Raw genomic sequence first — 16431 nt, 5'->3', positions numbered from 1 at the left:
TGTCAGTAGATTATACCGAAAGGATCAGAAGAGTTCTTTCATAAATGAAAATCTTTCATATAATCAGAGAGCATGTCGAAATGTCGCACGAAAATTAGATAAAAATTTTGATGTAAAAAAAAAAACTCGAAAAAAAGAGCAAAAAACGTGGAATTAATAAAAAAAAAAAAACCTTCATTCAAAAAAGTCTACCTTACTGGCCAAAGATCATGCAGTGAATGGTCTCGAAAATTTAGTTAATAGAACTTTAATAAATCATGCACAAAATCTTATGTCAGCCACCGAAACAAAGTTATCAAAATGATACGGTTGTTAATTAACGACAAACAAAATCGTAATATACAATCAAAAAACCATTAAAGTTATCAAAATGATACGGTCGTTAATTAACGACAAACAAAATCGTAATATACAATAAAAAAAAAATCAACTGGGGCACTCCCCTGAAAGAAACACAACAATTAAAACCGAAGATATAACAAGTATAAAACACGTTTTGCAATATTAAGCCTTATATATCCATTTATAAATGAATCACAAAATCCAATTATGAAATATATGCCCATCAACAAAGAATATATATGATAAATACATTTAAAAGCATTAAGATAAAAGATTTGAACTCATATTACTCGTGCAGTCAATTCCCATCATCCTTACCTTATCGAATATAATTATATTTAGACTGTGGGCATGATTAAAACTGAACCGTGGTCGACTCATCCCAATTGATTTTTCATCAAAACAAAATCTTGAAACGAGCATATCTAATATCTAGGAGCGATCCAGTGGGGAGTATTATTGAAAAAATAAGAACAAAACAAAAGAAATAAAGTAATTCGGAATTTTTCATCGGTGAAAACTGATGAAAGCTCTTGCTGGGAAAGAACAGAGAGAGTTAGACGAATTTTTTAGAAGGTAAGGATTTTTGTTCCTCGGCTGACACCAAATTACTTGTGATTTATTATAAAAAAAACTCCCGTTTTTTTTGACATAAATAAAGAAAACCTCCCTCAATGCGGGGATTTACTTCTTAAACTTCAATTGCCTTGAAAGCCCTTTATTAATTTGTTTCTAATATCGCCTGGGTAACGTTTAGCGTTATAATAATATCTGCTTTATCTAATTATTAAGATACCATTCTTATACATGAACTCTTTTTAAATGGGGTTACGGTAAAAAAAGTCAAATATTTATATTTAAAGTAGTAATTTTTTTCAATCCTAATAATGTAAGATTATTTGCGGTGCTTTTCTTTTGCTTAAGCTGAAAGGCCAGAGAATATTACCCTTGCTTGCTAGAGAAATGTCAATAAAGTGATGACCTAATACCCAGCAACTCTTACACACTTATTGCCCATACGTTTAGCAAATTAAAAGTGATTATCAGCTTAAACAAGTAAACATGTGTATTTCTCATGAACCTAATTAAGCAAGCAATACATAAATAATTATAAAATAAAATAAAGTATTGCTAAAACTGATTGCGTCTGATTATAGGCCAAGGCTTCACCAGCGTCCCTGGAATTCTTGTTAGTTTAGTAAATGCACAACACCTGCCTCGGACAATAATAATTACTATCAGTAAAAGAATAAAATTTATTCATTTTTTTTTATCCAAGTACTAATTCAAATCTGGTTCCCGTTAAATTCTGAATTTATAATTATCAATAAAAGAATAAAATCATTTTTTAATACTAGTAGTAATTCAGTTTTGGTTCCTACTGAATTCTGACGTTGCCCACTATTCTGCTGTGATTCACAAAGGCGAATGGGTTGTGCTCAGGGGCTGAAACGTAAAAGAATAAACCAATATTTCAAAAAAAAAAAAAAAGAATAAACCAATACTATATCTGCATTTTTAATTTTTATTATCTGCTGCGGTGGACGGTGGTTGTAATCTACTTCGCGCGTCACATCGAGTGCATGTTTATTTATTTTATTTTATTTTATTTTAATTTTGCTAAATACACTGAGTGCATGTTTAAGCACCCTTTTCGTAACAAGTCAAGTAAAGCGTGGCCATATGCCTCTGACTTGAGCATGTTCAACTTGATAAAAATGTTTTCTTCAAGATAAACAAATTGTATATTGTTTGACTTTTAGTATTTTATATTTATATATTTAAATGTTTTCCTGGTTATGTCTAGTATTCGGATGGTTTGGTTCGGGAATAAAACATATGTTATTTAATTTTTAATATTTTAAATTTTATGTATTTAACTGTTTTTTCTTGTTGTGTCTCGGACGCAGTATCTAGTCATTTCAATCCAAAACCAAATCAGATATATCGAAAATCAAAATATTGACTTTTTCTAACGGACCAAAATTCTCTTTAACACGAACATGATCGAACCAAAATAATGCGGTTTGATAGGTCCTACCCGAAGGAACTAAGTTTTTAATTATAAATAAAATTCAAATTGTGAAACTTTTTTAAAAAATAATATCAACCAGTCATCATAAAATCACCAAAATGACATGATTACATTTTAAAGTAAATATTATATTTGTAACTTATAATATAATTTCAGCGTATCGCTACTAAGTGCTACTCTCCAGTCCCTCGGTCTTAAATAATTTCTTAGAGTATATTTTTTTCATGAATAATTAACTTAAATTTATATTAATGTATAATAAATGAATCTAATTGCAACTTCGAATATCGAATTTAAATGGATCAAACAGGAAAGGATATCATGAACGAAAATTCTGAATGATAGAATTAAAATGAATTATATGATCAACTATTATTTATTGAATTTGAAGAAGCGTCAAAATATGTGATTCCATTCTTTTATTTTGATTTCTTGAACCGAGAAATCCATGAATTGGGATCTTGGTGGGAGCAATAATTTTCAGGAATACTTGGACCATTGTAATTATGAACAGAATAGCCATTATTATATACAAATGATATTTTATTTCATTTTTATTTTTTTGACGTAAGAACCCACAGCCGCTACCTTTCGGGTGCGCACCGAGTAAACTCACGAGCTCACGTAATAGACTACAAACAGCCCGCAAACTATGTAAACCAGATGGAAGCAATAATTTTGAGAAACACTTGGACCATTTCAATTATAAACGGAATAGCCATTATTATATACAAACAATATTTTATTTCATTTATATTATCTATTATCCTTGAGGAGTTTGAATTTAATTGGTAAAGAGGCCAATTAAAATTTAATCGGACAAATCTGGGACATCTAAACTAATGTCATGGAACTAGTCCATTGCTCAAATAAAAGCAACAATTGACTATGTATCTAAACAACATATTATTATTATTTTAAATTATTATAAAAACTATATATCATTTTAAATTGATAATGGATTATGAATAACTAATACTTTTCCCAAATACAATTTTTGAGTTATAAAGCACTGTTCAAAAAATATTTTTAAATTTATCATATAATTTTTAATATACCTTGCGACATACTCCCTCTGTACCATAATTTTTGGCTTGTTTGGTTTTTGATGGTCAAATTGACGAAAATTTGACCACAAATTATATATATAATATGATTAAGAACAATCATAAAAATTATATCATTAAAAATTATACTTTACATATTTTATTATGCATATTTTATAATTTTAAAACTACAAAAGAGTTACATGTCATTTGTAGTCAAAGTTCGATCAATTTAACCATAAAAAATCAAATAAGCCACGAATTAGGGGAGAGAAGGAGTACATTTTTGTTTCATACAAAAATAACGTGAAACAGAATTCTTTTACGGCCATTTTGATTTTTGGCTCAGTAAAATTAGCGCAGACTCGCGCCATGCGGTGGAACTGACCGCACCAGATCCACCCACCCCTTCCATCATTCATTACACTAGTTGAATCATCATTTTATTATCCTCTCCTCTGTTTACTCACAAACAATTACATACACCCCCATCTGTATCTATCCATGGCGGCAACAACACTGCTCAGAGCAGCCGCTCTCGCTGCTCCCCACCCTCCGATAAAACCCACCAATAGAAACTCTTTTGCGTGCCTCTCTTTAACGCCCAAAAGACAAATACACCCAAAATCTCATTGCAGCAGCTTAAAGTTCACACCTTTACAGTTTTCTCATAGGGTATTGAAACGCCACCGTTTTGGTCTTGGTTCAGTGTGTTTTGCTTCTTCTGGTGAAACTACTGGGACACAAGAAGTGGAGGAGGAGGTTCAAGAGGCTCAGCTCGAGGTAGTGCATTTGCTAACTCACCCTTGAATTGTATACTTATTTTTGTATTTTAATTTGGGGAGTTCTTGGATTTTTGTGTTGTGGGTAAAAATGATTGTTGATTTGGATGTGAATTGTGATGGGATTAAAAGGGTAGTTGTTTTGTCAAAAAAAAAAGGGTAGTTGTAATTTTCTGTTTGGAAATTAAAAATCTCATCTTGACCTATTTATATGTATAGTTGATGACTTGATGGTTCATATTGAAGTTTAAGAAATAGTTTATGGTTAGTGGAGGGAATATATTGTTTTAGCTGAATCGAAGTTTGTTAGTGTCGGATGTGTGTGTATTAAAGATAATTAGGTATGTACTGAATTGTAGAAAGAAAATGGAATCTTCGAGTGTAATGAAACGAGGACTTTGCTTTACCTAATTAAAAATTGTTAAGAGAAGCACAAGATATGTTAATGGTGGCCTGGTTGGTGGCAAGTGTTATGTGGTGTTGACCTTTATACAATAGAATTAATACTTGATTACATTTTGGAAGAGATAACAATATAACATACCGTGTACTGGGGATTTCAAGGTTTTTATTTCATTGTCACTGGATCGATGTTGTGTTACCCAATGATCAGCTATTTTGAAACCTTTTCAGAACAGTGCAAATGCAGCTGATCTACAAAATTCCCTGTAGTACAGTTTTTGTTGCGTGTCTGAGAATGTCTAGTTTGTTTCACATAGAAGTATGTTTACTTTATCATTGAACAATGATACATTTGGATATTTAAATTTTCATAGGTCAATGCTAAACAAATAGAAAAGTGGCATGACTGCGCTTGGGTGGGTTTACCATGGATGTAGACCTATACACAGTGTTCTAAAAATCCCCGATTTAACCGATAAATCCCCGATTAATCCCTTGCAAGGTCGGCCACCGATCCGATTTTTGAAATCCGATTAATCCTTATATATATTTCATAATCGAAGTATATGTGATAAATTATTAAAATTAAAATACTATATTACTTTAAATATGAATAATTATAGAGTTTATGAATATAATAAATATATTAGTTACTAAATAGCTAATATAATAATAACTAAATATTAAGTAATATTTTAATATTAAAATAAACCCGATTTTAACTCCGATTAATCCTTCCGATTAATCCCCGATTTCCGATTAATCCTTGAATCGGTAGCTCAACCGATTAGGTCCGATTCCCGATTTCTGTAACACTGCCTATACACAATAATATCACGGGTTTTAGAGTTTGAGACCCATAATTAGGCATTACTTCAATAAACTACTGGATTTTTAGCTTACAAATTACAGATTAACTATTAAATGCAGCATCTCTCCTTAGTGTAAATGATTGTAAAATGTGTCATTTGCCTAGCGTTACAGCCTGTTTCCATGCATATGCTTTTAGCTTGTTTGGCTCGATCTTGTCTTAGCCTTAACTTAATGAACTTTAAAAATGGTATAGCTCTCTCATTGATGTTTTAAATGTCCTTGCTGAGCTCCATATGCTTATATACCAATATCTTATAGGACAACTCAGAAAGTACCGATGTGGAAGATGGCGAAACTGCAACTGAGGATGAAACTACTGATGCAGAAGAACCAGCTTCAGCCATTTTAGCTTCACTCCAGTCTTACAAAGAGGCGGTAGCAAACAATGATGAGCCTAAAATTGCAGAAATAGAAGCTCTTTTACAATCCATTGAAGATGAAAAAGTTGCTCTGGAAAGCAAAGTGGCTACTTTGTCCGCGGAATTGTCATATGAGAAAGACCGAGTTCTTCGGATTAGTGCAGATTTTGAAAATTTCCGGAAAAGAACAGAAAGAGAACGACTCTCGCTTGTAACAAATGCAAAAGGGGAAGTTGTGGAAAGTCTTTTACCTGTTCTAGACAATTTTGATAGAGCTAATACTCAGATCAAGGTAGAGACAGAGGGAGAGGGTAAAATTAACAACAGCTACCAGAGCATATCCAAGCAATTTTCGGAGGTTCTAGGGTCCCTTGGTGTTGTGCCTGTTGAAACTACTGGAAACCCTTTCGATCCCATGGTAAGCTGAGTTATTCTGAACTGTCCTTTACGTTCTAATTGTCAGATTCAAATCCCCTTTTATCTGTTTTACAAACTCATATGCTGCTATGAAGCTCGTAAGGGTAAGGCTGCGTAAATCTTGACCTCCCCTATATACTGGTAATGGTAATGAGGGAGCCTTGTGCACCAAGTACAAGGCATGCATTTCCAGATTTATCATTAAATATGCACATGCTTTCCAAGAAAAAAGTAAATTATTTTTTTTGGTATTCTATTACTGTTTATTATAATTTGTCTATCTATTTATTAGCATGATGGGTACAGCTCCCGAGTTGGCTCCAAATCCAGTCATTTACCTTAGAGCATCCCACCATTAAACCCTGCTAATTCGTTAATTCGTCGAAGAAGTTCATGGAATTTGTTACTGTGCAAGAAAAATTAACTTATTTCTGATGAGGCAGCTACAAAACAATTTTAGTTGATCTGTCCATCAAATCAATGAATTGATGGATTTTTTTCGGATACAGCGACTGTTTATTGGTCCGACAATCAAATTGATGGCCGTCGATCCATCAGAACTCCATTTTTTGATAGATTGGCTAACGGATAGATGGAGTTTAATATTGTTGATGGACCAATAAAGAACTGCTGAATTACCAGATTCCACCAATGCGTTGATCCGTCTAACGAATCAACTATATTTGAATATGCTCTTATGAACTATTTCAAATGCCGAGTAAAAAGTAAGGTCTTGAGAAGACCTGATACACACATTTAGGTTAGTTTTGTTTTGATTAGTCTGAGCCAACTTAGGTGAATATTGCTAACAACTACATACCTCGAAGACAACCATGTCCCAAGCTGAACTTCCAGAATTGCTCTACTTGTGTATCTTTTTTTTACTTCATTCAACATTACATGACATTTTTCCTTTTCTTTTGGTTTGTAAAAGCTGCATGAGGCCATTATGCGTGAAGATTCTGACGAATTTGAAGAAGGCATTATACTTCAGGAATTTCGCAAAGGGTTCTTACTCGGTGACCGACTCTTACGGCCATCAATGGTTAAGGTATCTGCCGGTCCAGGGCCTGCAAAATCTGAATCAGTGCAACAGTCGGAGGAGTCGGAGGAATCAGAGGATGTTATTGAACCAAAAGAAGAAGACAGCTCAGAACCAACAAGCACTGAGGATTAGTAGCAATCACAACTGCATTTTTGTACAAGTAGATGTTGTCATACTCGATTATTATCTTGCTTGGAATTAAAATTTCTGCGATGAGCCAACAGATCATCTCAGAGGGAATAGAAGTTATAGTGTTTGAATTGAAAAGCATATTACAAGCTAGTTGGTACTTGGAAGTTATCTAGGTAATGATAGCTTTTCTGACATTCTTCGTTGTGATGCGAACTGGGAAAATTTCTGTTGCAGTGTCTGGTTATCTGACCACAACACTATTTTATATACACAAACATGTTGATGTTCTTGTCAGTATATGAAATGTATGAGTATTTCTTTGGGAGAATTATATAAATTGTGCTTGCACTCGTGGATGGTTAAGGCAAGGGTTATGCGGTTGGACCTTGGACTAAAATCTTTAGGCTAAGATGGTCATAGAGTGTGCTAAGATGTCTCGGATCCATTTTTACATGTTTATAATATGTACGAATCTCACGAGATACACTACATCTTTGAGTTTGAGGGCCAAATTTACTGAATTTGGGAGCTTAAAGTCTAAAGGTTTGCACTTGTTTAAAATTTATAAATTAGAAAAGGTTCCAAAAAGATAATCGTACCTTGCTCGAGCACATCGGAAAACAAAGACGAGACCTGGGAAATCAGTTCTAAAATTGTAATTTGATTTAGATCCTGACAATTTTTTGCTTTCAAATGTCGTGATTCCAAGACTTGATCAACTTGCACAATTTTTTCAAATAAAATTGACAATTTGATATATACCCCTTGAGAAAAATTTGCTTTCAGTTACAATTACAGCTGTGATACCAGCAACATACAAATTATATACTTTTTTTATGATGACTGCTTTTTCAACATATTGTATGCTGGTAGGTCTTTCACACTGTAAGTATCTTCAAGTGCAAGCTCACGCTCTAGCTGTGCCCTTGTAGACTTCAGAACCTCCTGCGGATATTATTTAATATTGGTCAGTAAAAAAAAGAAAACAAGAACATGTAATTGATGTGTAAAATTATTGGTGTTGGTAACACTAAATACCCTTACATTGAATTGCATATACGATGCTCGTTTGGCAAGCCACTGAGCGTCCAGCATTTGGAAGGCCACACAATACAGATTATCAAATGCCATTTCATCTTCACTTAGCAAATCTAAGAAGCGTAATCCCGCCAACGATGTTGGTTTTCCTGCAAGAATGGTGTTTAACCATAATTGTCCCTTTGAACATCTTAAATACTTCACCACCATTCCATATTGCCAGGAAATGGTCAAACTAATACTATAAAATCCAAGTCATGCATGCGTTCAATATAATGGTCAGATTTATGGGTATGTTGGGTTCACTACAATTTCAGAATTTGACTGCTTTATTGGTTAAAAAAGCAGGCTGCAGATGGTTGTCTCTTTGTTTGACCAGTCTTGGGTGTTTTACTATGCATCCTTTTATTGTTGAAATTAGTTTTAAGAAACCACTATATTTTGCTACTTGTAACATGCAATAAACATTGCTTTGTTAATTTGTCATCATACACATGACTAGTTGACCATACATCTTATGTTGCAGACTTATGAAAGTGCTGCTCAACAAATTGTGACACTTCTAGGTCATTAAGTACCTGACTGAAGATCCAACATTTGAATCAGCATGAAAGAGATATTAATGCCAGCGACAGCAAATGGATACTCCCATTCAGCTCTTTTTCCATCACTTTTGTGAAGCAAATTCTGGAATGCCTCCTGGTAAGAAGAAGTTTCAAGGTGCTAATTACTATTTAAGATTAAATTTCAAACAAATTTCAATAATTCAGTCTACACATGATACTTGTGAATATTAATATAATATAGACCTAATCTTGAGACCTTTGTCTAGTACTGATGGCACCGAAAAGGGTATAAATGAATACAGAGGAGTCTCACAAAGCACTAGGGAGTTGAAGCCTAATTTTAGAAAGAATAAGTACTTAACCAAAACAAAAAGAACTCCTTAAGAGAATATAACCAAGACTAAATTTCTAATACGAATTACCCAAAGCACTCACACATATGCAGAGCAAAAACTCGGAACACCTCACTGAACCAACAATTTGGCTAATCAAGATGAGACCTGCTTTTTCTCGGCAAAGCTTTCAATACTTACCAAAAGATGAAAGGAAATCCTTTAAATTGGGTAACATAATAACTTAATATTTGAAGATTATAACAGATAAGGCAGTAGCATCATAACACCATAAATGTATACTTCCAGAACGAGCCCAATAGACAGAGTAGTAGAAGACCTACCCTAACTAGCTAGAGACTGCAATACAGAAAATAACAGAGATTTGTTTGCTAGCTTGTTCAGTTGTAAACAAACTTCCATACAACAAACTTAAATGTTTCACCAGTTGGCATCAAGAATAAAACCTAACTGTATTTTAAAGTTAATGTTCTCTACCAAAGCTGCCAGCAGAAAAGGTATCTTTTTATACCAATATACTCATATATTGAACTATGCGATAATCAAGATGAAATTTTTCCTAGTCTGACATTTGTCAAAATTCCCCCCTATAATTTGTCAGATCAGCCAATGCCAGATACTCAGATAATTAGACTCTAACCAGTGGCATTTGAGGCAAAGAGCAAGGCAACAAGGGTCTTCTATCTATCAATCGTCCCCTTGTTAATCATATGGGTATGTCGTTACATACATAAATATGTATGGCAACAATATGACAGTCAAAATAGAATACAAGTACCTCCATAATTTTACAGCGGCTATAGCAACATATATATTATTATATGAACCAAAATAAGGTACTTATTTTTCATATACGTATGTAATAATTTTATTGGTTATAACCCAGACAAAACAAAACTGAGATTAGAATTTTCAGAGCTTTGGTTTTTACTTTTATAATGACTACAGTTTGTGTGCTTTTAGTTTTGACATACGGCTGAAGTAGTGTTGTTAGCTTAACTTGCTCTTTTTTAAGTTCGGCCTATTATTATTACTTATATTAGAATTGCTGGAGGAAAAAATAAATCTACAAATGTGCTTTTAGTTGATAGCCTCACCATCTTGCCTAATAGAAGGTAAGCGAAAAAGGACTCGCCTCTTCTAAATGACTCAGCCCAGTCCAGACAACAGTCCAAGTTGATCAAGGGAAATTTAATTTGATTAAAAACAAATTTAGAGTTACAGAAGGAGATTTTTATGAGACTAAACAAACAAACATTTCTCATTCTGTTGGTCTGAGCTTTTAATACAGAGCATAATTGTGCTGTAGCGCCTGTATCCGACAAGTACTATGACAGCAATCTCGAAACTATGTTATTTTAAGAAATGATCGAAGAACTCTCAGCCTTACAACCACACTGGCTAGACTTTGCCACATTTTTAGACTTTTATATCAAGCCAAAGATTTTTGAAAACTACGCCGAATTCATTCTCCATTATATACTACAGAGTCTAATTGCCAACTTATTTAACGATGTCAGATAATGGCCAACATACCGGATACATCTTGGCAAAGAAAATAAGATTCTCCAGTGATATTAATCCTCCACCCCTAGAACAAGTTAAGATAAGTATCAAGTAAAATCAATTCATAATGAAAGCCCAGTGTATGTTACTACAACATCAAAACAAACCTGAAGTCTGTAGAAGGATCAGGTCCTTGCCATCCCATGTCTTTCCAGAGCTCAGATTTAAGAGCTGGGAGTACCCTTTCTGGATAAGCTAGTCTCCACAACTGTTTCAGAGCATCCTGCAACCAAATACAAAGTTAAAGCAGTGAAGTATGCGCAGGAAAAACACTTTTCACCACTAAAATGCATCCACCATAAGTTTCTATGAACCAAATACACACACACACACACACACACACAATTTATTCGTTATTATATATTAAAATTAATAGTAGTACACAAAATCAACTATTTTTGGTGTCAAATAAATACAGGGAAACATCGATTATTAGGAGTTGTGATATTATACTGGAAGAAGACATACCTGATGCTCCACACAAGAACCATCAAAAGGGACTTCCAGTCTTTGCTTTAGATTAGCGAGTCTTGCTTCCTGGAGATGCAAGTCATGTCAAGATAAATAATCTTGAATATTTTATAAACAACACACATTCTCTTAATCTACAGCAAAAAAAATACATTTGGTGACAGAAAAGAAAGAACTGTACTTGAATATATTACATGACAACTGTATTACGGTTTTGTGTTTTCCTATGTTTATATACTGTAGTAATTATTTAATGCAAATGCGTAAACCAAAATCCACAACAAAGAGACCCTCAGAAATTGAATCCTTGCATGTTTCTGGAAAAAACCTAATAAAAGCTCCCATATGAAACTCAAACGTCTCTCCAACAAAACCTTGATTCAAGAGTAACTATAATTTTCGAGATATAAATTGTCTGCAATTTAAATTGAGCAGGTGGGGTGAAATGCTAAAAAAACCACCTCTCCCAATACCTGACAGATGAAAGCTATCAAAAAATTTCAAAGGAAAGCATCACAAATCCAACTTTGAGCGTGGCCCTAAAATTTCCACTTTCTCTACTCTCCGGACACCACCAAGGCACCAATATCGAAAAATTCAACTATTTCCTATCTTTTCTGATATTCACCCAACAAATACACATATTACATATAACATTTAATGCCAATCATCATCGTCTCAAACACATTGTATAATTCCAAGCGCTGTGCATCATTCACATAGTTGGATTGCTGGAAAAATAACAGGAGAACACGGAAATTCTAATACTGAGACTGGGTGGAAAGTGTAAGAAGAATCATGAAAACGACATGCGATACAACCTGGCTATTCTAATATGCTCAACTGTCCAGTAAATTTGACCTTAAAAAGGTGGCAGTTCAAGCATTCAGAAAAATGATATATCGGCTCACACACACACAAGTTTTGAAACAGTTCGAATTAATAGTCAGCACAAAAGAACATCATGACTCTATGTCCTATGATGCATCATGATTAACAGTGTGATGAAAATAAAATACTGCAACGTATCCTACCCTAAACTCAAATTTAGATTATTGATGACAGCTATAATCAACATATGGCTACTACTATAATTTCAAACAAGCAAAAACCCAAAAGATACCATAAACTCATACCTGCAAGGGACTTAATGGATGCAGAAGAGCTCTATTGGCTGATCCACTTAAAGTGCCAGAAGCGAAAGGCAGAAAACGCCCAATAAGTGATCCTGAACTAAGCAGCAAATTCGCTACAAATATTAAGAAGGAAAATCAAAATATGCGACTCCAAACAGGGGTATATTACAAACACCAAATATATTTTTATATTTTGTTGCATCTGCCAAGAGGAAGTGGCATATTAGCCACCCACTGCTATAAACAGACCATGATATTCTAATTCATTCAATGTTGTGTGAACACATGCGTAAAAGACAGCTCCCGAAGAAAGTGCACGAGTAGAAGCTCTATGTATGTGGTAACCGGAGAAGTGGTCAATAACATTATACTGGTATCCATTTAGCACCAGCATAGCAAAAATGGTCCTGATTGTGCAACACTACATTACCTTAAAAAAAATATATTTAACAACAAGAGACAAAAGTAAATCACATGCCGTGCACCTTTATAGAGAAAGCAAAGACATGATCTTTACATCAGACACCGGGGGGAATTAGAGCAATTTTTTTTTAATTACTTTTACTAATGCACCAACATGAACTGTAGCAGGTAAGATTGCATACTGATTCGAATGAGTAAGACCTAGTATCCAGGTACATGGTTGATGAATTGTACACGTCTAGGTAGGCCAACACCCACAATTGTAAAGAATGAATACGAAGAGATTGCATACTGATCTCGAATGAGTAAGACCTAGTAACCAGGTACATGGTTGATGAATTATACACATCCAGGTAGGCCAACACACACAATTGTAAAGAATAAATATGAAAAGAGTGGGATTTAAGTTGTGTCTCAAGTCGTCAGAAGAGGTTCAACGCAATATGTGTGTGTGTGTGTGTGATAAACTTCAATTAATCATCCCCAAGTAAAATTCCCATAATTACTATATACTCCCTAGGTTTCGAAATAATAATTCACTTTATAAAAATTACTCATTAAGAAAAAGTGACATCGGAAAAAAAATTCCAATTGTACCTGTATACTGCATCATTAGCATTGATTGAACAAAATTATGTGGAATAGAGTCAAACTTGGGAATACAAACTAAAGGGAACAATTCGAAATTTGTTTAAAAAGTTGCATTGAAAGTAGAACTGGACAGCTAATTGAAATAAATTTTTTCTCCCAAAAGTGGACTAATATTTTGAAAATAGGTGGTATACTGGTATCGAATCATCTTAAGGCAGATAGAGAATATATGCTGCTTCAGGACAAGGGTAAGATGCAACTTACATAACCATTGTGCCCATTGTGCAATTAGGTTTGAGAAAATAAACATCCAATGCAACTGTTCTTTTCTTTTTTCCTCATCCAAGATATCTGAAAGTGTTTCACCCTGTATTGCCCAAAAATTATCCTCTTATTTGCCAAAACCAACACCCCACATTAAAAAAAAGAGACAAAAGTAGTCGCATATGTTTATATGTTTACTATACGACAGAAGCAAGACATAAATGGTGACCTACCTCCAGGGGCTTATCTTCATAGTCATTTCTCCCAAGTAAAGGTTCATTCAAGCCATCCGCCTCAGATGACACAAAATGTTCATGCTTTTTCCCATCAACATCCCTATGGTGGAGCCTTCTCCTTATTGTTCTAGACGCCATTAATTTCAGTTGCTTAATCAGCCTCGACCTATTTAGTCAGAATCATAAGAAACCACCAACACTAAACCAGAATAATATAACTAAATACTGTAGCAATCAGATATCTATATAATCATCATTATACAAACATCTAAGGTGCTTCTGATTTAGAGTCTATTGCATTTTTTTGGCTGGTAAAAGCCAAAAAGGTATTCAATTAGAATTCCAGAAAGTCTTTAAAACATAATATTACTCAATCGAGATCTTAGAAGGTCTTTCGCAATCTGCTAGTAATTGATCGGGACTCTAAAAGCTTTCAAAATCTGCTTGCCTTGAATTGTATCAGATTTTCATACAGCCATTATAAAACAAATATTAAAGATTTACGAGGTAGTGGCACTTGCATCCGCTATCATCACACGAAATCCTACTGTCTAACAGACAAACTCCTTCGAATTAAATCAAATCCACAGTCAGTAAAACCCGTAGTTCAATTTCAACAGCAAGTTACTATCAGAAAACGCATAATTCTCGCACAACAAACTAAATTACGACACTAAACAACAGCTAAATACGAAAAACAAAAATAATCTCACCACAGCTGCATCCTCAAAACTGATCCAATCAAACAATTAAACAGCAAACAAACAGTATACACGTATACAAACAATGAATAAAAAGCATATAATCAAAGCACGCACCAGGTAAAGAATGAGAGAGACGAGATCGAATTGAGTCGAACCAAACCCTAAAAATTAAAAATAAATAGATCTCTTGCTTTGTTAAGAATAAAGTGGCGGGGGTGGGGGTAATGTATGTGTAAGTATGTTGTGTGTATAGGTTGATTTATTATACAAAACCCCGACCCTGCCGTGAGCGAGGGGAATTAGAGATACAAAGAAGAGCGAGCTCTGTTTGGTTGCTTTCGACAACGTATCGATATTTGTGCCAATTTATAGACGAAACGAAACGGGGATTTACAAGTGAGATTTTTTGTCACTCGGGGTCAACGGATTTTGATACTTAGCTCTGTGGTTTTCGTTTCGATATTTTATTAATCCACCTGCGATTTGGAATAAGATATTTGGTTTGGGTATTGTTGATTTGTTATCCTCGTTTTATTTAAATCAACGAATGATTCCCTTCAACGTATTCAACGAATAGTTGGGTTTCTTGTTTGCCCTAGCAAGTTATAGGTAGAAAAAAATTCGTGTGTTTTTTGTCCTTGTCAAATTTATGAGTTTATTTTTTAAGTGTATTATTCTGTGATCTGATAGATAGAAAAGATTAATTAATAACATCAAGTCTTTTGAAAAATTTATTTGATAAAATTATATTAATCAAGTCTTTTGAAAAAATTATTTGATAAAATTATATTAATATTTTTAATATGGAACAAAATTATTACTACTAATATCCAGAGCTGGTAACCGGATTATTATACTAAATTAAAATTTTATCATTTACTTAATTTCTGTCAGTTTATATGAAATTATTGACAAGTCCAAAAACCAGTGTGAAAGGTGGAAATTAGACTTAATTGATAAAGTTACGAAATAAGAATTAATTAGGATTTAATGAAATTGATCAGGGTTTAATCAGATGATTAACTTAAATAATCGGACATTTAATCAGTTCGGCTAGCTACGGAATGCCGGAACGTGATTAATCATTGATTTTTTGAACAACGTTAAATACATGTCATTGTGATTTTAAAATTATTATTAAATTTAAATTAGATATTAGATATATTCAGTTGTAAATTTGAAAATTCCTGTTGCCTTATCACTCAACCGTCACTTTTAAAAGGACGTTTGGATTGAGGTTGAGAATGAGAGTCAGGATGAGAATGGAGGTTAATGGGAATGATAATGGTATGATAACCCAGAGGTGAGAAGGGTATGATTTAACTTCCTTTGGGATTCTCATTCCATAGTACTCCCTCTGTCCCATTTTAACTGCTTTTGACTTTTTTACACGTATTTTAAGGTGTTAAAAAAATCACATCTAAACATAATTATTGTTTATAAAATTTATATCAAATAAAAGTTTAGAATCTAAACTTTTATTTGATATAAGAATTAAATCTTTTTATTAAGCGTAGATACTATTTTTTTACACCTCAATATACGTGTCAAAAAGTCAAACATCAGTTAAAATGGGACAGAGGGAGTACCAAATAACTAATCCAAACACTTGTTATAAGATTAAAGTTCCGATTCCCGTCAACTCATTAA

General features: G+C 33.6%; 2 protein-coding genes across 2 annotated transcripts; one reads left to right on the top strand and one right to left on the bottom strand.

Moving 5' to 3' along the window:
* The first annotated feature begins 3747 nt into the window (after positions 1–3747).
* Positions 3748–7727, top strand: LOC108219608 (uncharacterized). Its single transcript, XM_017393128.2, has 3 exons — positions 3748–4206; positions 5739–6257; positions 7191–7727. Exons 1-3 carry the CDS (start codon positions 3928–3930, stop codon positions 7431–7433), a joined length of 1041 nt encoding a protein of 346 aa, XP_017248617.1. The 5' UTR covers positions 3748–3927; the 3' UTR covers positions 7434–7727.
* Positions 7728–8144: 417 nt separating this feature from the next.
* On the bottom strand, positions 8145–15237 carry LOC108218954 (uncharacterized). Its single transcript, XM_017392145.2, has 10 exons — positions 14896–15237; positions 14075–14243; positions 13842–13944; positions 12564–12676; positions 11425–11493; positions 11064–11179; positions 10927–10981; positions 9050–9170; positions 8478–8620; positions 8145–8378 (listed from the first exon to the last, which is right to left on the bottom strand). Exons 2-10 carry the CDS (start codon positions 14213–14215, stop codon positions 8268–8270), a joined length of 972 nt encoding a protein of 323 aa, XP_017247634.1. The 5' UTR covers positions 14216–14243; positions 14896–15237; the 3' UTR covers positions 8145–8267.
* Between the last annotated feature and the right edge of the window lie 1194 nt (positions 15238–16431).

This window comes from Daucus carota, chromosome 4 (assembly GCF_001625215.2).
Source record: "Daucus carota subsp. sativus chromosome 4, DH1 v3.0, whole genome shotgun sequence".
Lineage (NCBI taxonomy): Eukaryota > Viridiplantae > Streptophyta > Magnoliopsida > Apiales > Apiaceae > Daucus > Daucus carota.
Note: the sequence above shows the minus strand (reverse complement) of the source record. Positions and strands in the feature narration are given on the sequence as shown.